We start from the raw sequence: 24,836 nt of genomic DNA, 5'->3' as shown, positions 1-24,836 counted from the left end.
CTGGGGCCCTGAAGCACATGTTCCCACCAGCTTGGTGACCGCCTACTGCCACTGTCGGAGCGCCTGCAGGCCCCAGGCAAGATTGGAGCTAGTGCTGCGAGTCCCAGGCTGGCGGTAGGAGATAAGAACATGTGGTCCAGGAGATAAGGTGGGCCAGGAGTGGGCAGGGACTTGGGAGCAGGGAACTAGGAAGTGATTCACCCCAAGGTCACGTAGCAGCTCAGTGGCAGAGCTGAGATTATAGCCTATGCATCCTGGCTCCCAGGCTCAGCCTGAAGTGCAGGTGCATGGGGAGACGGCACAGCCACGGCCACCCCCTGCTCATCCTCTGCCACCCGGGAGGGTCCCTTTGCTCTGGAGGGGAGCAGGGAGCTCCATCTGCCTACCCTGTCCCTACATACCCATGACAAGCCCCCTGCCTGCCCAGAGACAGCCCTGGTGGCTCACGCCACCCAACAGCCTCCTGTTGCTAGTGCCCAGGGCTGGACTCAAACCACCAACCCAGGGGTATACAGCTCCATCAACCTTCCTCCCATTACCCTACTCACATTTGATAAGCTTCACCACTTCGAGGTGCGAGCTGTTGGTTACCATTGTGCCGTTCACCTGAGACAGAAGAGAGACATGAGCCAGGCCCACAGCCCCGGGGGTGTCAGCCTGGGGATGACGGGACTGGGAGGTCATGCTCACCTTGACAATGCGGTCCCCTTCCTGCACACCTGCCCTCATGGCTGCTCCTCCTGCAAGGCAATGAGCACAGAGTCAGGCCTGTCCTGGCAGCTGGGAGGGGGCTGCAGGGAACAGCGTGACAGGTCCAGTTGCTGGGGGTGGCAGAGTCTGCAACTCAGGGGTCAGCAAAAGAAAGGAGGTCCAGCTCTGTAACATGCAGTAGATGTAACTGGGTCCCTCCCAGGTCAGTGCTAGTCTGCTTCACAGTTGCATGCAACGCTCCCTCCACAGGGTATAGCACTGTGCTATCAGCACCTGGTCCAACAGGGCCCTGATCCTGCTAGCTTCAAGGTGACCCCAAACCGGAGAGGGAAAAGAAGCCACTGACCTGCTTGGAGGGGCTGTGCCCCACCAACCACTGCCTGGCACCATGGGACAGAGGTGAGCGCAAAGCAAACAACCCACTGCTTGCTCCGAATGCAGCTGAAGACCAAAGCACCTGAGGCAGCCAGCCCCGGTTCCCACAAGGCCTTCATTCAGTCCATGGGGCTGCTCAGCAAGGAGCAGCGACATGACATGCAGAGCCGCAGTCAGAAGCCCTAGAGCACTGCCCAAAGGCCACGTGTCCTTACAGAAGCCCCCAGATCCCGAAGCGCACTGACAGGAAGCACCTGCCTGCATTCAGGCAGGCGTCAGAACAGGACCTGCACGGATCTGCTTTCAAGAGCAGAGCCCAAGCACTAGAGAAACAGGGCTGGCAGGGCCCAAACCCATCTTGTCCAGCCTCCAGCCCTCACCAAACTGTCCCGGCCATGCGTGCACATGCGTGCATCCACCCTGCGCTGAAAAGCTTCTGAGCGTGGAGATCCCCCGAATCTCTCATGGGTCCGTTCCAGCCCTCAATTCCCTTTGGGTGGAGAAAGCTCTTCCTCGGACCCAGTCACCACCACCAGCAATATTCACACCCCTCCTTTCTTCAGTGAAGCTGTTAAGGTTTAGCTGCACTGAAGAATTCTCCTTCGCGAAAGCCAAACCCAAGAGACCTGTTTCTGTGAGGGGAAGCTCCAGATGGAGAAAACTGGAGAGAAATAAAGAGGCCGAAGGTGGAAAAAGCACGGGATAACTCAGTGTGGCTTCGACACACTGGTGCTGCCTGAGCCCAGAGTGGCCATAGGGGGCACTGCAGAGAGGCTGCAAGCTGCAGCCATGCATGGGTCAGGGGGTGAGAGGAAAGGAGGTTTCCTTTATTAAATGCCTGGTCCGGGCCCCAGACGCTGGCTGCATGCAGGTTCCAAGCAGAGGACAGGACTGCCCCTTCCCAGACCTACAGGATCTCTGTCCATGCCCCTCCACACAACCGAATTCTCCCCAGCCTGCGCGTCATCGGGGGGGGGGGGGGGGGGGGGGGTCGGTCATTTGGCAATAACAGCAGCTCATTGTGTATTTAAATGGAGACTCAAAGCCCTGCCACCCTGCAAAGCCATTAGACAGCAAAACCAAGACCGCCTGCCCCACCCCCAACACAGCCGGAAGCAAAAGCCGCTGGGTCCAAAAGCTGCTGAATTGGTGTTTGCCGAGGGCTGCACAGGGAATTCCCTGCCCCCCCTCGCCCGCCGTCAGCAGCTTGCTGTGATTATATAACCAGCGGGCAGTGCGGCGCAGTTAACCTGTCGCTGCCTGTAGGGCAGAGGAGGAGTGGGGGGGTGGGGATGGGAACTCAGCTGCTGTGCTGGGGAGCAGACGACTATGGGCAACTCCCAGCCTGGACTAGTGGGGATATAGGAAGCTGTTCCAGAGCCAACCCCCACAAATGACCTTATTTGCACCCATCAACCCTGCCCTCCTCACCCCAACCTCCCACCCACCCACCATAGGGTCCCGATCTCAGCCAACGGGCCACACACTCTTCCCACCCATCACAGGGTCCAAGCAAACGAGGGGAGCCCCAGCTGCATGCGACTGCTTCTGTCCCAAAGAGGTGAGGGGGACATGGATGGCACCCACCTGGCCGCACACTCTGCACCAGGACAATCCGGTCCCCGCTGACCGTGAAGCCGAAGCCATGCTCGTCCTTCTGGATAATGACACAGCGCTGGACCAAGCCTGTGGGTGCAGGGGGAAGGAAAAGCAAGGGAGCACGGAGTTAAATCCATGCTCCGTGTTGGCCCAGGGTACGGCATCCTGGTGGGCTGGGGTCATTGGAGCTGGGGGGGGGGGGGGGGGGTCTGCTGTGAGATGGGGGGTTGTTTCTCCCCACACTGTGCACACAGGCACATGCAACACAAGTGAGGCTTGGTGACCTTCACTCCCATGAAAGCTTCAGCTCCTGGTTAGAACAGGCCAAAGGGCTACCCAAGCATGGCTGGTGTCTGCAGCCGACAGTGCTGGGTCTAGTGCCACATCCAGCCACTGTTGATAACCCGGCCTGAATGACCAGGTACCTGTCAACAGCTGGGGCAGCCTTTCCCACAAGGGGTCCCTAAACAGGGTCTGGGGCATGGCATCAGGCCGGAGACCCAATTAGGGCCCCTCCTCTTGCACAGGCTCCCTAAATGGCCTTGGTCATGGTGCTTTGCCTCTAGGCTCCCCAGGAGTGATAGCACTGCCCTGCCTCACCTCATGGGAGTGTCATAGAGACAGGAGTCCCCAGGGACAGGCTGATAGGGTGGTAAAAACCCGGGATGGTATGTTCAGAGCCCCAACCCCTGGGGACAGCAGGTGGGCAGAAGTTACCTGTTGTTTCGGTGGAGTCGGACGGCTGGCGGTGATGGCCAGGAGACCTGCGTTCTGGAGCCGAATCTCCCAGAGAAGACAGGCTGCTCAACCTGGAGGGGGCAAGACATATGTCATCATGGAGGGCCCGTGACGAACAGGGCTCTCCTTCCGCTTGCTCGAGACACCCCACCTCACTTCTAGGAAGTGGCAAACCGCAACACCAGCCTGCGGTAGACTGAAAGCGAGCACAGGCTGCGCGCTTCCCCAGCAGATCGGAGCAAGGCTGGGCACCAGGAGTACCGTGGCCCAGGCCTGGGGAGAGCATCGGGCACCCCCCGTGCCATGACATGGAGCCACTGAGGTCTGTATGGGAGGGATGAGCGGGGGGAGAAGCGATGCGAGGTCCACGGTGTGAGCACAGCGAGAGTGACAAACAGATACACACACACACATACACATGCCAGCCGGATGCCCAGCACCAGAGCTTACCAGGCTGCAATGGGGCTGATGGAAGAACACGAAGCAGCGAGGGATGGATGAGAGAAAGACAGACAGACAACGGACAGTTACTTTCACCCCCCTGCCCCTCCCGCCCCAACCTTTGCTATCCTAGTCCAGTGTCCTGCAGGGACTGGCCAAGTCTGGGGGCAAGAAGGGAGCTCGATCCCATGCTGGCTCTCCCAGCAAGGGCTCCCAGGGGGGTGGGGTGTTGTGTGCAGTCAGGCCCTGCCCAGCAGCAACCAAGTCCCAACAACCTCGCCTGTGCAGGGGACCATGCAGCAAGCACCTGCGACTGCTCCTCGGACCGAGGCCGCCTTCCCACAGCAGAGCTGGCCGGAGCGACGGCCGTGGGGAGCGCTGGTGCCGGCAGCGGAGAGGTGATGCCAACTCAAGCTGCAGCTCCCAGACGGAGCGTGCACTCAAGACGGGCTCTTGGTCTCTGGTGCTGGGCCTGGACCTGACAGCCTGTCGCCTCCCTCTGTGCCACTCAGTCCCATCCTGCACCCAGGGCCTAGATGTACTCTCCCCCTGGCAGCCAGCCTGCCCTCCAGCCCAGGGCTGAGGGACACGGGATGCTCACGGAGACCCAAATGCCCTTTGAAGTGATCTGCTTCCCTTTGAAAACCCAGAGTCTCCAACACAGCCAGCGGGGGCACAAGGAAATGGCCCTGCTCCCCCCCTTTTTCCCCGTACCCCTCTTACCTGGGCAGGTGAGGGTGCTTTTTACTGGCTGGCCTGTTGTCCAGGAGGGACGACAGAAATAGACACCCAAGACAAGGATGGTGCAAGATCCCAAGGTCAGCATTGTGGGGTGAGAGAGGAGATAAAGGCATCAAGAGGCAGATGTGAGCAGGCGCTGCAGCTGCTGGCGCACCAGGGGAAGGAAGGGGAGCAGGGTTTGGAGCCCAAGCGCCTCTCCGCTCTACCCCTCCCCACAGGACCCAAAAGGGGCAGAGGAGCCAGGGCCCCGACCAGGCAGCTCCTTCTCGAGTGCAAGGGGAACCCTCAGCCCTGGCCCCCGTTGTCAGGCACGACAGGGCCCAGATGCACATCTGCGAGGAACTGCCCCCGCCACGCTCGCTGCACCCAGCAGCCCAGTGCATCCAGCTGCCTTCAGAGCATCATGAGGCCCCAATCCTGCAGGAACGTGGTGCAAGTTAACAGGTGGCAAGGAGCGCTGCTGAGTCACTGGCCCGATGAAGTTAAGCACATGCAGGATCAGGGCCAAAGCCCTCCTGAGCTCTCCAAAAAGCCTCAAAACCCTGCGTCTCCAAAGCAGCTTCTCTGAGCCCCTTGCAGCAGGTGGAAAGGACCCGGGCTTGGGCTGGGGCTGGAGCCGGGGCCGTGCAAGGACCAGGCTGGCCGCGTAGCGAGGCAGCCTGTGCGGCTGATACCCCGGGCACCGGCTCAGCGGCAGAGCAGTGACAAGAGTGAGGCCTCACTGCCGCACGCCCTCCGCGAAGGAGGTGGCCAGGGGAACGCAGCGTGGTGCTCCCGGGGCACCATCCAAATGGAGGGGGCAGCTACATGGAGCCGTGGAAGCACCAGCTGTCCTGCAAAAGCCTTCCAGCTGCTGGCGCGTGCAGACACACACACACACGCAGCCCCAGCTGGCAAAGCCGAGCTTCCCACGGGAGTGTGGCAGCCTGATAATACCAGGGAGTCTGGGGACAGCCTGGCCCACTGCACCTGCTGCTCCGAGCAGGCAGTAGGAAAGAACCGAGCACCTGCCTGTCCCATGCCAGCCTTATCTCAGACAAAAGTCCTGTGGCCACTTGCTGTGTGCCCAGACCACTGCCCCACGGGTGCAGACCAGTGGTGAAGCTGCCCATGGGTCTGTTCTTGCTCAGAGAGCCCTGGGCTGTGGGGGTCTCTGCTAGAGCAGCTCTCCCAGTACACCCAGACAGTGCCCCCTGCACCAGGTCCCCTCCTCGCCAGTTCCCCACGAGGCCTCCCTCCAAGACAAACTACCTTGTCAGCCACTGACCTGACATACGAGCATGGGTACTGCCTCCCCACCCGCAGAGCCCAGCCTCAGCACCGAGATCCAGTGTTCTCCGACCAGGTGCTACTAAACCACGGGGTCCCGGCTGTCTGATCAGTGCACCCCTTGACATCCTCCTGCCTCACTTCGCCCAGCCTGTGTTATTGCTCCTATCCCCTACTGGATGAAGGGCACTGCCAAGCACTAGTGCACCCTGGAGACTCGAACACATCTAAGGTCCCCTGGGTCACCCCAGGCTCCTCTGTAACCCAGCCAGGGCACCAGGCACCTTGACCCCTTCGTATCAGTGCAGAGAAGTACTCCTGCTCCAAGGCTGCGGAGGCCTGGGCTGCTCGCCAGAAGAGCTGGTGCTTTCCAGCTCACCTGGAATCAAGCAGTGCAAGCATCTTGAGTGGATGCAAAGGTGCTCATTGCAATCCCCGAGCAGGAAGCATCTTGGCTGGTTGGGGGCACCGCTCTACTGGCATGAAGACAACTGCAGCGGGGGTCACACCAGGTGAATGGGCAGCTTCTCCAGTGCCAAGCCGGCAGGTAAACTGTGTCCCCCCCGGCAGGTGTGCAAGACCCTCCTGGAAGGTGATCCCGTGCCTGCTGCCATGAGGTGCAAGGAAATGCAGATAAGGGGCAGAGTCGGCCGATCAGGCCTCGTGGGCTGGGTGTGCACATGCACACAAATGCGTGACTACCTCCCTGCAAGCACACCTGCAGAGCACTCGTGCAGGGGGTCTAACCTTAATCCTAACCCAGTCCTGCTGTTTGCAGCCCAACCAGGCAGCTGTCAGCCCTATCCAGGGGCTGACAATGTTACAGGAGGTCATGCAGAAGCCAGGGCCCCGGGCATCGGAGCGGTGGGCCAGAACAGCGCAATTCAGGGCAGCGCTGGAGCTCGGGGCCCAGGCCATGCCGGGTGGGGTTTCATACATGGAGTGAAGGATGGTGCGATGCCCCACGGTGGGTTTCCGACGAAGGCCGTGCCAAGCCCAGGTTAAAAAGGCAGAGGGTCGCGGAGGACTTGGTCCACGCACAGGGAAGGCGCTGACACCAGCTGTTTGGGTGGCCCCGAGTGAGACGCTGCCCCTCAGTGCCTCAGTTTCCCCCCCAAGACGCCCACATTTGGGAGGGGAGAGCATGGGGTCCCAATCACGGGGGTGGCGTTTTGAGGGTGCCGGGGGGGTGCACAGGGAGTGCTGCTGTTTTGATTCCAAGTAATTTCTCGTCAGCAGAGAAGCCAAACGAGGCGGATCACTAGGCTGGGAGGGCGGCCGCAGAGCTGGCTGGAGAAGCAGCCGCAGGCTCAGCCCGACACGCCCCAGCAGCCGCCTCTCACCCTGCGTGCCTTCGTGCGCTGGGTACCACCGAACCGCCTGCTCGGCCAGGCGGTGTCCCCGGGCGGGGGCCCCCAGGCGCCACCGGGGAGTCCAGTGCCCACGTCAGCAAGGGCGATTCTCCCTCCCTTCCCCCCCGCCCAGCCCAAGGGATGGAAAGTCAGCAGCGTAACCCCAGGCTCTGCTGCTCCAGCAGATTTCCAGTACGAGATGCCTCCCTGAAACCACAATTATAGGCCCGAGCGAGGCAGGGAGGGTAATTACCACCCGTTCCGTCGGCTCAGCAATCCCTTGCCCCTCTCCCTGCCCTCCCCCCACCCCCTCGGCCAAGTCGGAGCGTGCCGGGTCCATGTGATTGAAATTTCCATCTGAGCCTAGCGTGTGTGGCTGGGTAGCACGCCTGCCCACGACCCCTGCTCCTCAAAGCACCCCCAGAAACAATCCCCATGTCCTGAGGCTGGCGGAAGAGCTGATTTCCAAGGCAAGGAGGTAGAAAAGCAGACGGGCAGTGCTCGGGGCCATGGTGCCCACATGTTCGGAGCCAGTGCCTTTCAGGAAGCACCAGGGATGAGTCAGCACCACCCGGCCGGCTGTCTCTGCTGGGGAAATCCCAGGGTGTTGTTTGGGCCTTGTAGCCAAGGCACAAAAGGAGCTGGAGCGATGCAAAGAAGAGACAAAGGAAAGGCAATGGCAGACCCTGTGTGCCATGCAGGGACCGACTCAGCCCAGCAGCCTGGCATGGCACAGCATCCCCATGGATGGCATCCTGCCCGCCACGATGAACTCCAGGCCTTTGGGAACTTGCATCTTTGCTCCGTGCCTCTGCTCAGATCCTTACTCCTCACGGTAGGGCTGGTCCTTGCTCTGTGTACATGTAGCCCCTAGCACCTGGGTCTGGATCGCCATGCGCAGCTATAACTGCCTTAAAAAACCCATGTCCCGAGGGCTCTCCAGCACTGCTCAGTCAAGCGCTCATGGGCTCGCAATAGGGTCACTCGGGGGGTCTTCATTCAGCCTCCTCCCCCTCACATATGCCTCATGGTGCTGTCTTGCACTGCCTGGGCACGGAGTCCAGGGCAACCCCTGCCTCCTCCTGTCCATGAGGAGTGAGCCCGGGGGGAAGCCATCTCTGGGAGCCATGCCTCACTTGCTGGCGTGCAGCGGGAGAGGAAGGGGCTTGCAGGGGTGGGTCAGGGCAGCTGATCACTTCCTTGGAAAACTGCATTTCTTTCCTGCCTCCATCACAGACGGGCAGACGAGAGCCCGGTCAGGTCCCTCCAGCTGACTGCACGCGGAGAGGGCAGCCCTGGAGCAGACAGGGCGATCCAGAAAAGCAAGGCCTGTGTAACTGGCACGAGGCCGGGGCACCCTCGGCACTTCCAACCCTTGCCTCTCCCTGCCTCAGCTCCCAACCCCTTCTCACCGGGGGGCAATGACAAAGCCAACAAGCATCATGGGAAAGCCCAGGAGGAAATCAGTCATTTTTGGTGTACACACATGTAGAGGGGCCAACTGAAGCCTGCAGACACAAAAGTCACCTCCCTAATACAAGGGCAACCCCTGGCTAAAAACCGTCTCTGCTCCAAAGCGCAAAGGGCCTTGAGTCTTTCAAAGAAAGCATCCCCTGGTTTCAACGTAGGAGGAAAGCCACGCTGTTTTGCCCAGCCCTGTTCCCAGCGCCAGGCAAGTTGTTTCCTAAAGCAAGTTCACAAAGAAATCCCGTCTGGGGCAGGCTCCCGCCCCAGGCATAGTTCAAGTCTGGCAAAGTTAACGCCACTGAGAGCAGGGACCCGGAGTGGAAATTGTTAGCAATTCCTAACCACAGTGCCCGGCACAGGGAAATCTTCTGCAGACATCCAGAGGCATGAAAGTGGAGTTAAGACAGTGGCCAGCATCCAAAACAGAGACACCTGTCAGGCTGCGGCTCAAGGAGGATGTTGCTAATGCCTATAAGACCTTCTTTAATGCCAATCTGCTGCTTTGCGAGAGACAGCCCGGCCCTACCACCGACAGCAGGCAGCAAGATGCTCCAATATCGGCAAGAGAAACAAGCAGAACCACCTAGCCCCCCAGGTGCTAACCCCCACGCTGGAAAAGGGGTGCTGTCTGGAGAGCGGTGACAGCAGTGGGCTGGGAGCCAGGAGCCTTGGGGAGCGAAGTGCCTGGAGATGAAAGCCCCGGTGGCCAGCACGGAGCATTCTGCGCTGCTTGCAGACAGCTGGCGTGAAGAGCACGGGGCACGCGCAAATGCCAGCTCCGAGCTGCCTCGGCAGAGCCGGCCAGGTCCCATTCACACCAAGGCGTGCCGCACGTCACATGCTCGAGCGGGTTTTAAAATAGCAAACCTGACGTGGACTTTTCCGCCGCATTACTCAGCGCGGGTCTGGGCCCCGTTCTCTGAGGTTAGAGCAACTGAGAGTCAAGCTCCGCGTGACTCATGGGCGCAGACTTCCAGAGAGCTCGAGGCCAGGTTTCCAAGTGCTTGCATCCGCTGCATGCTCGCTGAGCGGGGCTCTCCGATCCGTCTCTGGGGCTCTTCTCCAACAGGCCCAAAGCCACGCTGGGGACCGGTCTCTGGAGGAAACCAGCTCCCCCCGGGCTGTAATTCGGGAGGCAATGCCCCTGTTTCGCTGAGGGCAGGGAGGACACTTGGAAGCTGGTGAGATGCTGGCACTGCGGTACTTCCGCCGTCGTGAAAGGCTGAAGCGTGCGCACAGAGACGGCGCCCTGCCCTGGAGGGCACTGCAAAGCGGTTATCGTCTCAAGAGACTCCAACCTTCCCATCCCTGCTTGGCTCCCTACACGCAGTGCGTGGTCACCGCCTCCCCGGTCTCTCGTGCTGCAGGGGCTCAGCCATTCCTCCAGCGCCGGGCCAGTGCCCTCAGCTCGCACTGACTCAAGGCTGAAGCACGCAGTGGACCCAGGGCCAACATTTCCAGAGGAAAACGTCCTACCTACCCCGAGCTGGCATCCACATGGAGCCAGCCGGGCCAGCGCCCGGGGATCCTTCCCTGCAGGCCCTCCCCTCTGCTCTGTGCATTACGACAGAGGTTTCTGGTCTGAGGTTTTTCCTTCTGGTTTCGGATGTTTATTTTTAGCCCGATGACGGCCTCTTTCTCCAGGATTCTTCATGGAAGCATCCCTCCTTCCCGAGCCTCCAGGATTGCAACACTGGGGCCAGGCCCCACCACTGGTATGGGCAGGCCAAGCCTTGCTCCTGGCCCTGCACCCCTTGCCATAGCTCCCAGGCTGCTCGCCTCGACTGCCCCAGGTATAACCCTTGGCAACTGCCCAGCAGAGAGGTCACGGCCAGGCAGAGCCCACAAGCTTTCCTAGAGCTCATGGGGGATGAGCTTTCCGGGAGCTGGCTATGCTCCGAATCGCTGAGTGCGTTTTGTCAGGTTTCTACAGGGTGCAAAGCTCAACAGGAAAGGGGCCTTGGGCACCTTGGTGCGGTCCAGAGCAAGAAGAGACACTTCCCCTCTAGAAATCTGCTCACGCAGGGGACCACTGACCCCTTGCCGGGCAAGGGCCCCTGCTGATCACAGCACAGCGGTCCCTCCATCAAGCCAGAAACCACCTGAGGCAAAGCAGCGGCTGCCATCTCGGGAGCTGGAGCGGAACAAATGGTGCAATTAAAAGATTAAGAGAGAGAAACAGGATCAATCCTCAAAGTGGGTCAGTCTCAGCTGTGGCTTTGCCAGGCAGGCTGCTGAGACTGGGCCGGGGGGGGAACTCCTGCAAAACCACCTCCTTGGAGGACAAAGCCCTGTGCCCTGCACTGGTCCCGATCAGGCCTGCCTGGGCCTGCTCCTAGAAGCTGAATGGCAGAAACTCCCGGGTCCCCGGGGGTGCAGCTCCCGGTATCTTAGTCCGTCTGCAGCCCGAGTCCAGGGCCATGCCGCTCTTAAAGACTGGGCTAGCAGCACCCTCTCCTCTTAAGGATGTCTGAAACCACCCAGGACCGGCCCCGGGTTTCGGGTATATAAACCTTTGCAAAACTTAGCCTGTTGTGGCTGGACTGTTACGGGCTGGGCATCTGCCGTGGGCTGGCTGGGGGGTTTCTGCAGGGCAATCATGACCTAATGGGGGTTGGCTAGGTGCGAGGAGACCACAGTCCAGGTTACAAGCTGATGATCTTTCCTTTGGCTCGCCTTAGTGCTCCTGAGCCTACGACTGGGCCAGCAGCAGCGTGTGCATGGAGGACGCAGGCATCTTCTGCCACCCCAGTGAAAACCAACCTTGGTTTGACCATGTTAAGAGCCTTTCGGGAAGAGAAATGGGTTTAGCTGTGCAGCCTCCCTGCTGGCTCTGGCCCTCCCAGCACAGATGCCCTCCAAGGGGCACATGCAGAAGGCCATAGCTGCTCCAGGCCAGGATGTTGCAGCAAGGGAAGTTGGGGTTAGATATTAGGAACAACTCTCTCACTAGGAGGGTGGTGAAGCACTGGAACAGGTTACCCAGAGAGGTGGTGGAGTCTCCATCCTTGGAGGCTTTCAAGACCCGGCGTAGACAAAGCCTTGGCTGGGATGATCTAGTTGGGGCTAGTCCTCCTTGCAGCAGGGGTTTGCATTAGATGTGACTTGCTGAGGTCCCTTCCCATCCTCATATTCTGATTCTAGGACCATGTCTAGGCAGATTTGGTCAATTCCCTTAAACCCACCCTGAGAAAAGAGCGTTAAAGAGGCCAAGCCAACATTGAGGCCACCTGGATAACCCACAGGCAGCCCTCGGGTGCGCCCACTGGAGTGTACCGTCAGTAATGACGAGCAGGAAGCACAGCAGGGGATCAAGTCATTAAAGGGATCCAAACCACTCACACGCAAGGAGGGCAGACGTGGCAGCAGCAGTGGTAATATCAATTCCAGCAAGTCCTGGCTTTCAAGCCTTGACTCTGCAGCCTTCAAATGTCCCATGGGTGCCACTTTTTGGGGCCATTTGTTAAATCAGGATGGGCCCTTTGCAGCAGGCTGTGTTATTGCAGACATGCCGAGCACATGGCAGCTGAGAGACACCCTTGTGCTGGGTGATGCCATAAACAGCAAAGCAGCCTGTTGGCAAACTGACAAAACTCTGCTGAAATGTGGCTAGAGTCAGCTGGGAACACAAGCCTCACACAGCCCATCATGCCCCTGGCAGGACTGGCATGCCCACACCTCTCTAGCTAGCTTTGCTGCAATACCAGATGCGTGCTGCCCTACGGAGATGCCCACCTGGCAGCACAAGGCAGCAAGAGCATGCAGCTCTCATCCCATCTGAAGTGGGAACGTGATCCTGTGGGCAGCCAGACTTGACCTTTGGGAGTGCAGGGCAGGGCAGCAACACGGCCTAATGGAAGGGGCTGAGCTGGGACCTAGACCTCTGCCGTCTGTTCCTGGCTCGGACACAGAGTTGCGGCATGAGCCTGGGTGGTCCGGGCACCACTGTCTCCTGAAGTGTTTGCGCAGCACCCCCACGCACTGGGACCCCCCTCTCAGCCGGGGTCTAACAACTACCGCCAGGCACACCTTTCTGCCCAGGGCACGTGGGAAAGAGCTGACGGGGGAAAATGACAGGGCTTGTTCCACGGGCCTGCTGTTAAATTGGCAGATGCCACTGCCTGGAGGAGGCTGTCATTATCTGTCTGGGTCTGCACAAGTGTGCACAGGCAGGCACCACTTCTGCCATCCACTCCAAGGGAAGCGCGTCACGGAGGGGCACTGCAAGGCCGACAACTGTGATGTCCCAAAGCCCCTCCACGACAGGGACAGGCCTCTCCCCTCGCTTCTCCGCTGAGGACACACGGCAGCCTCCTGGCCTCTTTCCAGCACAGCCTTTCAGCACATGCTTAACACCAAGCCCTGAGCAGTCCCCTGACACGAGTGTGAAGGTCACACTGAGCTCTGTATGACTGCTGAAGCATCTGAATGACTGCCCCGTCCCCTCCCAGCTGGTCTCATTACTGGCCTCTGCCTCAGGTCCCCGTGCGCAAAAGGGAAACACGCTGCAACAGGCCGGGTGGGAGCAGGAAGGGACCTCGAGCATCCTGACTGCCAGCCCTGCTCTCTAGCCACAACCCAACCATCGCCTCCAAGAGCTGGAAACAGAAGCTGCTCTTGGAAGACAGGGGTGCAATGCTACCTCAGTTCCAGGCTTGCAACCTCAGGGAGGAGCACAGCCTCAGTGAAAGCATATCTTCCATGTTTCAGGGGCGTAGGTTGTAGCTGTGGTGGTCTAAGGACATACGCATGGTCTAATAAAAGATATAGGATTTACTCACAGAACTTCGTCAGGCAAAGCATGGCGCTCAACTCAGGTGCCAAGTGCACCAGAAATACCATAGCGTCCAGTGAGATTGTCACCCTGCAGCTGTCATGGATGGATACCAGCACTAACCAGGCACCAAGGGGATTCCCAAGCCCTGGGACCCTGCCCAGTTGCTCACCCGTGCTCCCTCCTGTAACTGAAAGAGGAAGGAGATACCCCGATACCCACTTTTCCAGGTCAACCCTTCAGCCACACTCACACCGCCTGCAGAGCTGAGCTCCAACTGCCTGCCCCCAAAGCCTCCTCTCTCTGTGTCCAGGTGACATGCAGCTTATGCCATACAGTCGAGCCATCCCAACAGTTCAAGTCAAGGGCCGGCTGTCGTTCGATTGGGTTCCCTGCAGCAGCTCCTATCCCAAATTGCTTCACCAGCTAGGAAGAGATTTCATTCAGTAAATGAGACCCAACGTCCCACCTATATTTCACAGCAAACCGAGCTCCAGTCCGCGGACTCTGCAGCGACTCCTCTGCAACCAGCTGCATTCAAATGGAGAATTTTAATTAAATCCGAGAATTAATGCAATCAGCACGGCTGCCCTGGAGATTTCATGTCAGCCCAAATTCTGTTTATCTTACTGCCGTCCCTGTGTCTCCAGCTGTCCGTGTGGTGCAGATTTTTCTAATGGCAGCAGCAGCAGTCACCACCGCTGGGGGAAACCGGAAGGCTGGGGACAGTTGGGTTTAGTCAGGAGTACAATTTGTCAGCCAGTTGTGCTGGTATGACTGGTCATACTGGCAAAGCTGTTTCCTCTTCTAGTGCAGGAGCAAACTTGAGCAGTGTACCTACTGTCACACCAGTATAACCCAATCCATATGGGGCAGTGGTGGGGGTGGAATTGGACAGCTACACCCCTATAATTTAAGGAACACAACTTCTGTGCTTAGCTAAGGTCTTGCACTAGTCTGAGCCTCCGCACAGGCAATGATACCAGGAGGACTCCAAACACCTACCTGGGGTTACACCAGAAAGGTCTGTCCCCAAGCAGACATGGTCTTCACATAACAGAAAACTCTGGCCGGGCCTCTACCAAGGCCACCTTTTTAGTTGGGTTAATTCAGGCCCCAAGACAAGCTCCTCTATCTTTGTTCTGAGTCGGAGACTCACAAAGGTCACTCACCACGCTCACACCCATACCCTACAAAGGGCGTTGGGGTCTGGCACAGGAAATGTCCAACGTGCCCAGGACTGGAGAAGCAGGGAGGCTGAAAGCCATACAGGAGGGGCTGGGAGCTAGGCAGTGTCCAGTGCTCAAGAGCTGTGCTCCAAAGGCTGAAGGGCAGGAGCAGAGGAGAGCATCACGGTGCCAGCCACAGCAGGAGGTGGAGGCACAAGCCAATGTTGACGCCTTACAAAGGTGATGTTTGCCGAGAGCCTGGAAAAAAAGAGCCTGCTGCTCAAACACTAAGTACTGGCACCAACGCCGAGTCTGTTCAGCCTAACAGAAGCGTGTGAAAAGCCCTGCTCACCCACTAGCCTCAGTGCACACTGAATGTTATTCCCCATGTACACACACATGTGCAAACCCCCCACCCCAGCGCACACACCGTTCCCAGCAGACGGTGACTACAAAGTGGTGCTGAATCATTCTGCCTTCTCTCGTCCTCACTCATGATCTAGATGGTCCGAGCTGAAGGCAAGACCTATTCCAAAATGCCACGGATCCGCACATTGGTATCGATCACACGCATACTCCTTCCAAAAGCAGCCAATCCTTTCAGGGGCCCTGGAGGAAAATGCAGAGCAAAGCTCATGGGTCCAGGCTGGGTCACCCTGATCTCCCCAGCCTCTGCCACCTCCCAGATGCTGGTGCAGCTGTTCGCTGTGTGCCCACTCCACCCTATGCAGCTAGGTATCAGCTTCCACAGGCCAGTGCGTTAACAACAGGCAGTTTCACACCACCCTGTGACAAAACACATCACCCAGAAAGCTAACAGAGCCCGAATGGTGACGGCACAGAGGCTATGGAGGCAGGCACCTGAGAGCCCATCTACATGGGGAACTCGTGGTGGGAAAAGAGCTGTTCACCTGGAAAGATGCAGCTTCCTTGCACTGAACCATCAGCCACCACCATACTAGAGTGTCATAGGCTTTCAACCCAGCCCAAAGGGATCTGCCAGCACATCACCACACCACGGTACCCAGAGGCCGTGGGGATGGGCACAGCAGCCACACCAAGACTCGTTTCTCGGGCAGGGCTCACTGGAAGCAGCCCGCGAGAGGGCCGGATTGGAGTTCTCCGCGCCCAGCCAACGTAACAGCCAGAGCCAAGAAGCCGCTGGAGTGCGCGCCACATCTTCCAGTGCTGTACTCACAATGCCTTGTCCCAGCCTCTTCCACCCAGGACACAAGGGAACCTTGTTCTCTGCAGAAACCACTCCAAAAGGGAAAAAGAGGCTCCACGCCCTGTGCTGGCCGTGATGAATGGAGCGGACTCATGCAGACGAGACAATGCCCTGCCAATGTCACATCCATGTGGCTCTTGCCCAGAAGCGGGAAGCAATGCCGTAACGCAGACGACAACGCGCTAGGCAGGGACTCCGGCGGGCGGCACGGGGCCCGTGCCAGCGCAATGGGGCAGTTCCTTGCTGCAACTCAATCTGCCTGGCCTCTCTCCTGGCCACAATCTGCCTCTGTCCCTCAATTAGCCACACAAGTGGCTGGATATTTTCGGGCACAACATGTCAAAGCAGAAGGCTCTGTCCTGCCAATGCGGGGGCTCCCCCGCTGTCCACGCAGGGGCACGGGAGCTGGTGCTTCTGTCAGCTGCAGCACAAACACGCCGGTCTGTTTTGACCTCATGTGCTGAAACCAAAGGCCATCACCAAACAGCAAGCCCCAAAAGCCAAGGGGCACCAGTACCCACCTAGCATCCCTCTGGGGTGGCACCACATACAGCCTGGAGAGCTGCAGGCAAAGCTTCTTACTGGTTGCAGGAGGAAGGAGAGGAACTCGCTCTGCCCTTCCAGGGAGCTCCAGCCTCTTTTCCCCAGTTGCAGCAATGTTGCGGGTGGAGGGTCCACATCCCTATTAGCATGCTAGGGAGAGTGAGGCACAGAGATGTGTTTGTGTTAGGCCTCTACATCACAGATGGGGTTTGCTCAGGTCACCTGGCCACCCCACCCAGGCAGACATAGCAAATGATAGCCCCGGGAGAGGTACCCAGTGGAGAGACAAGTGCAGCCCAACAGAGACTGGGACTCTGCAGCTCCTTTCCCAGCTCTGCCACCGAGTGGCTGGGTGACCCTGACTATGTCACTTTCCCTCTCGGTGCCTCGGTTTCCCTGCCAGGAAGACAGTCCAACCTCACTTGCAAGGTGCTCTGAGAGGCACGGAGGAAATCCGTCACCTCCATGAGTTCTTGCCTCTTAGTGCCCCTTGTCCGGTCCCAGGGATGGTCTGAGGAAGAAACAAACCTACACTCAAGCCAGAAGGATCTTCAATCAGACAGCACAGGACACTATTTTTTCTTTAAGTTTTAGTTTGTATCTGAGGCCAAATTAGCCAAAATGAATTCCAAATCCCAGAGTCCAGAACCATAAGTGGCCCTACTACCGGCAAACATCTTCCACCCACACCTGGGGCTCCAGATGTTTCCAAAACCTTTGGCAGGCATCCTACTCGCAGGCCCAAGCCCGGAGGCTTGGAGTTCAGATGCCCCCAAGTTTTGCTTGCCCTCAGCCATAAGGTCCTTGGAGCAAGCAAGGGAGGAGACTCTCACTTCCATAAACTGGGCTTAAAGCTGCTGCGTCTCAGCGGGTACCGAACCACCCCAGAGGAGCAGTTCCCCTATGGAGCAGTTCAGGAAAACTGCCTTCTTGGACACAGATGCATGGTATTTCCCCTGCCAGGTTAAGAAGCCACTACGCTTGACCTGAGCCTTCAAGAGGCCGAGACAGGTCAACCAAAGGATGCACCTGGCAAAGGAGCAGCTATTTATCAAACAAAGGCCCTGGGACTCCATAAGCCATGACCTTGATCTCTCAGCGAGCTGCAGAAAGGCAGGCCCCCGTGTCCTGGGGAAGCCCTTTGAACCCTAAACCACCCCACAGGGGTCTGCCAGTCGGGCTTCGCTCTTGCAGCTGGCCTTGCATGGGCTTCCATGGCATCCTGCCCGAGTGCAGGGGTCTGCCAGCATGGCACAGACCCGATGCCCTAAAAATGCCGCCATAACTGCAGAAGGTGTAGCCACGTGACAATAGGGTGGTGGGGAAAAAGGGGCAACTTCTGAACCCAGTTACTGCTACCAGAGGAACACAGTCCTCTTTGGGCCTCTCATAGCTGGATGCCAAGCAGCGAAGAGTCTGATTTAGTCTTTCACATAACCACTCCCCTGCCAGGAACGCTCTGCCCTGGAGGGACACAGCACCGAGGTGCCCAGGCTGCAGCTCCCCACCGCCTGCCATTGCGCTGGCCAAGCCAGCCCCACCAGCACTCAGCCTTTGGTGCAGTGAACGCTAATCTGATTTGCTGTGCGGAGCAGCGGCAGGCCACTTCCTGCAGTGATTTAACTCATCAAAGGGCAGAGGGTGCATTGTGGACACCGCAGCCACTAGCTGGCAAGGAAATGAAAGCTGCAGAGGATACAAGGGCAGAAATCCTTCTCCTCCTCCTGCTGCAGAGACCTTTCGGCTGCTTAAGGTGTTCCCCATCCTGGCCCCACCGCACAGAGCTGCACAGAAATTGGGTGCATATTGGGGTACAAAGACCACGACAAGAGCCAGATGTAAGACAAGCAAAAGTCCTTTGAACAGCAAAGGAACAAGCCTATTTCCCCATTCTATTTCTGGCCACACTCTCCCTTCTGCAACACCGCCACTTCACTGTTTGGAGAAGTGCACTTTTCCCAGGCAGACCAAAGCCCTGGCATTGGGTGGCATCACCTCAGGCATGACGTGAACACAACCATGTCCATCCCAGAGACACACAGTGTGGCACAGAGCAGATACTCTGCAGCTGAAAGGATGCCGAGCTGTCGGAAGAGAAGCTAACAAGGTCTGCAAGGCCCGCGCAGAGCAGTTTGCCATCTTGCACGGACAGTCCCTAGCGGAGTAAACCACAGTGTCCAGGTGGCAGGACGTCTGGGTGAGCAGGTGGCAGGCCCCTCTCTGTGCCTCTCCCAGAGGGAACAGGAGCCTGTTACCACCCAGGCTGGCAAACGTGGCTGTAGAGCTCATGCAGTAGCTGCTCTGGCTTTCAGCTCTGGAAATCCCTGGTGCAGTCTCCAGTGCACCAGCCATCATGCAGACAAGCGATCTTCCAGGATGCAACTGCTCCAGGCCGCAGGATGTGCCTTCTTTGATCAGAGGAAGTACGTAACCCTCTGGTCAGCCCACGTACATGAGCAAGGGCACGTGTACACACAAGACCGATCATCAAGGCTGAATATGGAGGAAGTCCGAGGGTCTCCTCTGCCCAGGAGTGAAAACATTGCCAGGAAGGAGGTTTGGAGTCCCAGCTGGCTGCTGCCCACGGACCTTCTCTCACAAGCTTCTGGCTGGCGGCAGGACGAGGAGCTCCGCTGCCTTCCATCACAGGCTGCCGATGGAGGAAGGAAGGGTGGTCTGCAGCAGAGACCCCTGCTGCGCTGGGCACCTGGGCTTTCTGCTCTCTTCTCAGGAGGCAAGGACTCACCAAGGAAGCCTTTTCTCTCTATTTCTGGGCTCCAGTGGGGGCTGTCTGCAGTTGCCCCTACTTTGGGGCCTCACCCTCCTACCCTGCGGGCATCTCCAACACCTCCAGCTGTTGCCTTCCATGCCCACCCCCCTCCAACACAAGCTAGAAGCCAAATGGCTGCTGGCTGGTTTCACCGCTGCCAAAGGGGCTCTGAAGATCTGCTCTGCGCACGTAGCCACTTGGAAAAAACCGAGCATCAGCCGAGGCACCAGAGCCGCCTGCAGACTTGCACGTGCACATCCCAGGAAGAAGGCTGACTGCACAGCCACGAGGGCTAGAAACCAAAACATCCTCAATTCTCCAAAATCAGACGGCTCGGGCTCATCACCACGAATGACCTCCCTCCGCACCCAGATAGCGGGTTGGGGCACGAGCCTGCCAACACAGGCAGGGCAGGTGTTTCCGCTGAGCACACCCAATCGCCTCCTATGACTTGCCCACCCTAGCACCTCCCTGGAGGGGCTCAGCAGCTGGTAGCTATGCTCAGTTGCCTTTAGAAACATGGCAAGGAGACCAAGGAAGAAAGAAACCCGTTAGGCTGTAAATACAATCTCCAGTCCCCCGCTGGCCAGGCCCTGTATCTGTCTAATCAAATTCTGTATTTACTTGGGAAAGGAGTGGCTGGGTTTGATGTAGCTCAGACTGGAAGTGGAAGATCATTACTGTTTTTAACAGCGAAGACTCATCAATGAAAAAAAACACAGCCACATCCCACAGCCAGTTGCTGCCAGAGGCAGTCTTCAAAGACACCCCTGCTGCAGTGAGCCTCACCCAGGCAGCCTGGGCTACTTCTTGATAACCGTGCCAAAAGGGATGGCGCAGGGGGAATCTGCCCCTCTCAAGACCAAGCAATTGGTTTTAAAAGGGGCAGATTCCCCCTGCACCAAATCATAGCTTCAAGCCCTGGTAGGCACAAGCAAAAGCCTTCTCCGCTTTGCAAGAGGAGAGACCCCCCCCCCCGGCACTTCCCCCAAGGGGTTTGCTTCTCACCTCTCATTCCTCTGTGGACATGTGCCGCTCTGTTGACATCCTCCATCCCAGAGGTTGCTTCACACGGAGGTGCAACCATCTCCAGCAGCCCCACACTTCTACTGAATGGGACCACTGCAATGGGGAGCATAGCCCCCGCTGGAAAGTGTTTGCAGACCCAGGCCGCAGATGGACCAGGCCGCTGAAGAGCACACAGTGCGCTCAGACATGACCATCTCTCCCCAGCCTCGATTTTTTTGCTAAACGCCCCGAACCAGCTCCCGCATGGTAGAATTTAGAAATCCCAAAGCAAGTCGACGATTAAATCCTCCGAGCAGAGCTGAACAACAGAGAAAGCACGCGGGCAATGAGAATAAGTCAACCCGAGCACACAAAACACATTCTGCTTTTTATCCCGTGTCTTTTCGCACCAAAGAGAGAGGAGAATAAACACTTGGTGGAGAAGAAGAAGTGGAGTGTTTTCCGCGCAGCACCTCTGTTTTGAGGGCGGGGGGTGGTTCCCTCAATGCCGATACCCGCATGCTGCCACATCCCCAAGCAGATTGCAAGAGGCCTGCCACAAAGCCCCAGAGACCCCGGCGAGGGAGCACCCGTCTGCACCGAGATTCCTGCACAGGACCAGGAGAGGCGGTGCGAGGATTGGCGGCTCCATTCAGGGTGCAGGGAAGGCATCTGCCCTTCCAGGGGGGAGCGTGCCGGGGCAAATGAGGGGGGACGAGGCAGGGCCGTATACCCGGCGACACCAGGATGTCACGCAAACGAGGCGGCCGGGGTCCGAGCAGGCCCTGGGTACCAGCCCCGGACTAACTTCTAAACTAGGCCCGGTCGCAGCCCACTGCAGTCTGCAGAGACAGGAACAGAGGAAGTCGAATGACGGGAAGGGAAAGGTGACCCAGACAAACAGGATGGCAGGCTGCAAGCAAAAAAAGGGATTCGAAACACAGCCCAGGGCCAGGCAGACGCAGCCTGAGGGAGACGCGCGCCGGGCACCCGGGGCCGCGCCCGGCCCCCGACGCTCGCACGCCCCCCGCTCCCACGCGCGCCCCAAACCATCCCCCGGGGCGGGGGGCAAGGCCCACCCACGGCACCCCCGTACCTGTCCAGCGCAGCCTGCGGAGGCCTCACGCTCATGATTCCTCCGCCCGGTCCTCGCGGATCCCGAAATTCCCGGCTGGATCGGGGAGGGGGGAGGCGGGAAGGGCGGGGTGGGGGGGCTCACATCCCCCCTCCCGGGAGGGGAACCCGCGCACGCATGCACGGAGGCGGTTCCTGGCTTTCTTCTGCCCCCCCAAATAATAATAATAATAATAATAATAATACGAGAAAAGGGAGGAGGGCGAAAAAAAAAAATCAATTTCCTTCCGACAAAAAGGAGCCGGGAAGCAGCAAGTCCATCCCGAGTTTGCTCCTCCACATCGTGCCGCCTCCTCCCTCCCCCTCCGCTCCCGCTGGGTCCAAAACAAATGCAGGGCGGGGGAGGGGGGGGCCGCCACACACACTCGCACTCGCGCTCACTCAAAATAATATTGCAAAAAAGAAAAAAACCCCGCGGAGAGCGAGGGGAAAGGAGCGAAAGCAAAACGGAAAAAGAAAGGGGGGCGCATCCAGACGTGCAGGAGCCCCGGGAAACGGGGCCGCCGCCGCCCGGCGCGAGAGGGCACGGGGAAGCCGCCGGCCCGGCGCCCCGGGAGCCCGAGCGGCCTAACGCGGCCCCGCCCCGGCCCCCCACGTGCCCCCCCGCGCCCCGCCCCCGGGACCCCCGCCCCGCCCCGCCCGGGGGCTCGGGCTGCGCCGCCGCCGCCGCCGGCACTGCCCGCGCCTTCCGCGTGTCACCGCCCCGGGGGGTGGACGTGCCCTGGCTTTTTTAATTATTATTACTATTTTCTTTTTTTTAATTGTTGCGGGGGGGAGGGTTAATTGCTTTGCAGTCAGCTGCTAGGGGTCCCTCCAGCGGCCGGCGACTGCAGCAGCAGGGCTGGTGCCCCCCGTGGGTGTATTTCAGGAGGTGACCCCCGCCTTAGCCGCTCTGCTCGCGTCTCCCTGCAGGCCCGGCACAGGGGCACAATACTCGCCTGCTCCGGCCTCGCCAGGGTTGTTGCTTCTCAGGCCTGGGCCTCGAAGCCCCTTCCGCGACCCCAGCAAGCCCCCGCTTCTGGCTCCCAGTCTCCCCTGGTTCCCCGGTCCTCACTCCATTGGCCTGAACCCCTTAATTAATGCTCCTAATAGGCTCGGAGACCCTCAGCTGCACCCTGCAACACCTGAGCACCCTAGGGACCCCCTCGCAGCCCCTGCCTGAGCACGGCCTCACTTGGGCAGCATGAACCCATTAACATTTTTTGCTGGCTGGGGACCGGGCTTGACAGGCTTTTGCATCGCTTCACCGAACGCCAAAGGGTTTTACTCCCAAAGAGCCTCTTCCTCCGGGCCCCGTGGCACAGCTCGTCCTTCCAAGGCACGCGGGCAAGGGTGGCACTCGCTTTGCAAGTCCCTCCTGGCGTGGCCTGTTTCACTTTTCTGGTTGCAGCCTGCGTGCCAGCTAGCAGCGAGCCCTGGAGCTGGCTCTGTGCAGCAATCTTAGTGCCAGCGCTGAGCTGTGCCACTTGACCCCAAGAGTTAATGGGGCATAACCCAGTGCATGCAGGAAGCCATCTTGAGCTGCTCGCCTGCCCTGGGCACGCAGCTGGAGACAGTCACTCCAGCAATGGAGAAACCCACCTGGAACAAAGGCACTAGCAGGAGAGGGGGAGTTGCACATGCCCGGGGCAGGGGGAACAAGACCTATGCATCGTGGCAGGGGTATACGGAGTGGCCTGCCCCTGCCCTGCAGCCTGGCAGATCTGGCCAGGGGTCCGGCACCCTCCAGGCACTGCCCTTTTGTCAGCGCTTGGGTTGGGACTGTGACTGCATCGAAGATAAGGGCGCTTTCTTGTGGCGCGCGGTGTCTCGAGGCCCTGAGGCCTGGAGATCAGCAGGGGAGTTGGACATTTATCTCTTCCCCAGTGCAAGGGTGGCCGGCTCTCACCACCTCATCTGCCATCTGAGCCCATCGCTGCTCTCAGACACTGGCCTGATGTCTCAGGCAAAGCAGATCCCTCCTCTTGCGGGCACAACAGCCTGGGCCTGTGTGGTCCAGCCCCCCATTTCTCATCCCCACGGCTTCAGGTACTCACCAAATGAATCATAAAATCACAGAAAATGAGGGGTGGAAGGGACCTCAGGAAGTCACATCTAGTCCACAGCAGGACCAGCCCCAACTATATCACATCCCAGCCAAGGCTTTGTTGAGCCGGGCCGTAAAAACCTCCGAGGATGGAGATGCCACCACCTCTCTGGGTATGAAACACGTCACAGACCCTCTGAACTGTGGAAAATACATTGCATCCAAAGTGCGAGACACCCTATTAACCAACCGATAAATAAACGCGGTTCTGCTTGGGCTGGGAACAAGGACGGCTAGATTTAAAAACCGTGTTGGATGGTCAGGGGCAGATAAAGCACAAGTACAGAAGATGCGTTCATATATGACCTGCCCGTGTCTACACCAGGTGCTAAATCACGCCAAACACATTTTTAGCTAAAACAGAAAAACATGTTTCGAACATGGATCCTGCCTCAGGCAGGAGGCCAGACTAGGTGACCCCTCGAGATCCGTTCCAGCCCCAATTCCAGCCCTCTGGGGTCACAGCCCAAGGGAGACTCTCTCAGCCTCTCGAGCAGGCCCAGCCGAGCTCCCTAAGTGCAAGCATCCGTGCCCTGCAGCCCACCTCACCCTGGCTTACATGGGCCGCATCCTGCTCAGTTCATCCTGCGCAGCCCCTACCCCTGAGTTTACTAGCGGGGTGGGGGAAAGAGGGTGCATATCTGCCCCACCACCAGAACCACGAGCCATGAGGAACATCTGCTAAAACCAGAGGTGGCCATGAGGGGGCACCCGTGCCACAGACAATTAATTCGCCCAGCTTTGTTAAGTCAGGATCTAGCACTTGGCCTGGGACCTCCGCATTATGCCTCACTTGCAGGTACCACCACCCGCTTCAAGAATTTGATCCCAGGCAATGAAACGGAGGAGGCCACTGGCATTCAGAGCCCCCACGAGAAGAAAGGGATTCCCTGTAACACAGGGTCACAGCCGTGTCTTTACAGCACCCGGTGCACCAGGGTGCAGCTCCTGACCTGGACCCTTCAGCATTGCAGCTAGGCAAGTGCTAACCCATTAGGCAGCCGGATGACACAGGCAGAGCATCCACCAGTAAACAGGGGAACATCAAAACATGAGCAGAGCTATACTGCATCAGAGCAATGGTACCTTTTGGTCACTCTCCTGGCTCATGTAGTGGAGAGCATCAAACCAGAGATCCCTAGAATGAGCTCTCCCCTCGATGCCAGAAGAAGCATCTCCTAGCGGTTTGCTCAAAGACAGTATTTGCAGGTGATGTGGACAAAAAGCACCGGGTACAGTCCTGTCCCACCCCCTGCGACAAGGGAACGGGGCAGGGACAGAGCCAGAGAGACGGTTGTCTGCAAACTGGGTTTATTCTCACGGCCCGGTTCATCCTTTACACAGACGGGGCAGGGTGAGACGAGACAAGCTGTGCACGCTTCACAGGCAGACGCGGCATGGGGCTAGGCTCAGGCATCGCCAGGCAGGAGG

At 58.7% G+C, this 24,836-nt stretch overlaps 1 protein-coding gene across 9 annotated transcripts in view; it reads right to left on the bottom strand.

The window, feature by feature from the left end:
• The window catches only part of ARHGEF11 (Rho guanine nucleotide exchange factor 11), a 40,067-nt gene extending 18,164 nt beyond the window's left edge, over positions 1-21,903 (bottom strand). For 4 of the 9 annotated variants that reach the window (XM_090050916.1, XM_090050917.1, XM_090050918.1 and 1 more), the window contains exons 1-7: positions 21,282-21,902; positions 4,588-4,620; positions 3,874-3,888; positions 3,403-3,494; positions 2,674-2,772; positions 691-740; positions 549-606 (exon numbers count right to left, since the gene is read on the bottom strand). In XM_090050916.1, the coding sequence (XP_089907042.1) occupies positions 549-606; positions 691-740; positions 2,674-2,772; positions 3,403-3,494; positions 3,874-3,888; positions 4,588-4,620; positions 21,282-21,316 (382 nt within the window). In that variant the 5' untranslated portion in view covers positions 21,317-21,902. Of the gene's footprint in view, positions 1-548; positions 607-690; positions 741-2,673; positions 2,773-3,402; positions 3,495-3,873; positions 3,889-4,587; positions 4,621-21,281 lie in introns of all 9 variants that reach the window. The other 5 variants (XM_090050924.1, XM_090050919.1, XM_090050923.1 and 2 more) reach the window with 3 other exon arrangements.
• Between the last annotated feature and the right edge of the window lie 2,933 nt (positions 21,904-24,836).

This window comes from Crocodylus siamensis, chromosome 6, assembly GCF_052110815.1.
Source record: "Crocodylus siamensis isolate JL-2025a chromosome 6, ASM5211081v1, whole genome shotgun sequence".
Taxonomy (NCBI): Eukaryota; Metazoa; Chordata; order Crocodylia; family Crocodylidae; genus Crocodylus; species Crocodylus siamensis.
The sequence above is the reverse complement of the archived record's forward strand: the minus strand, read 5'-3'. Positions and strand labels throughout refer to the sequence as shown.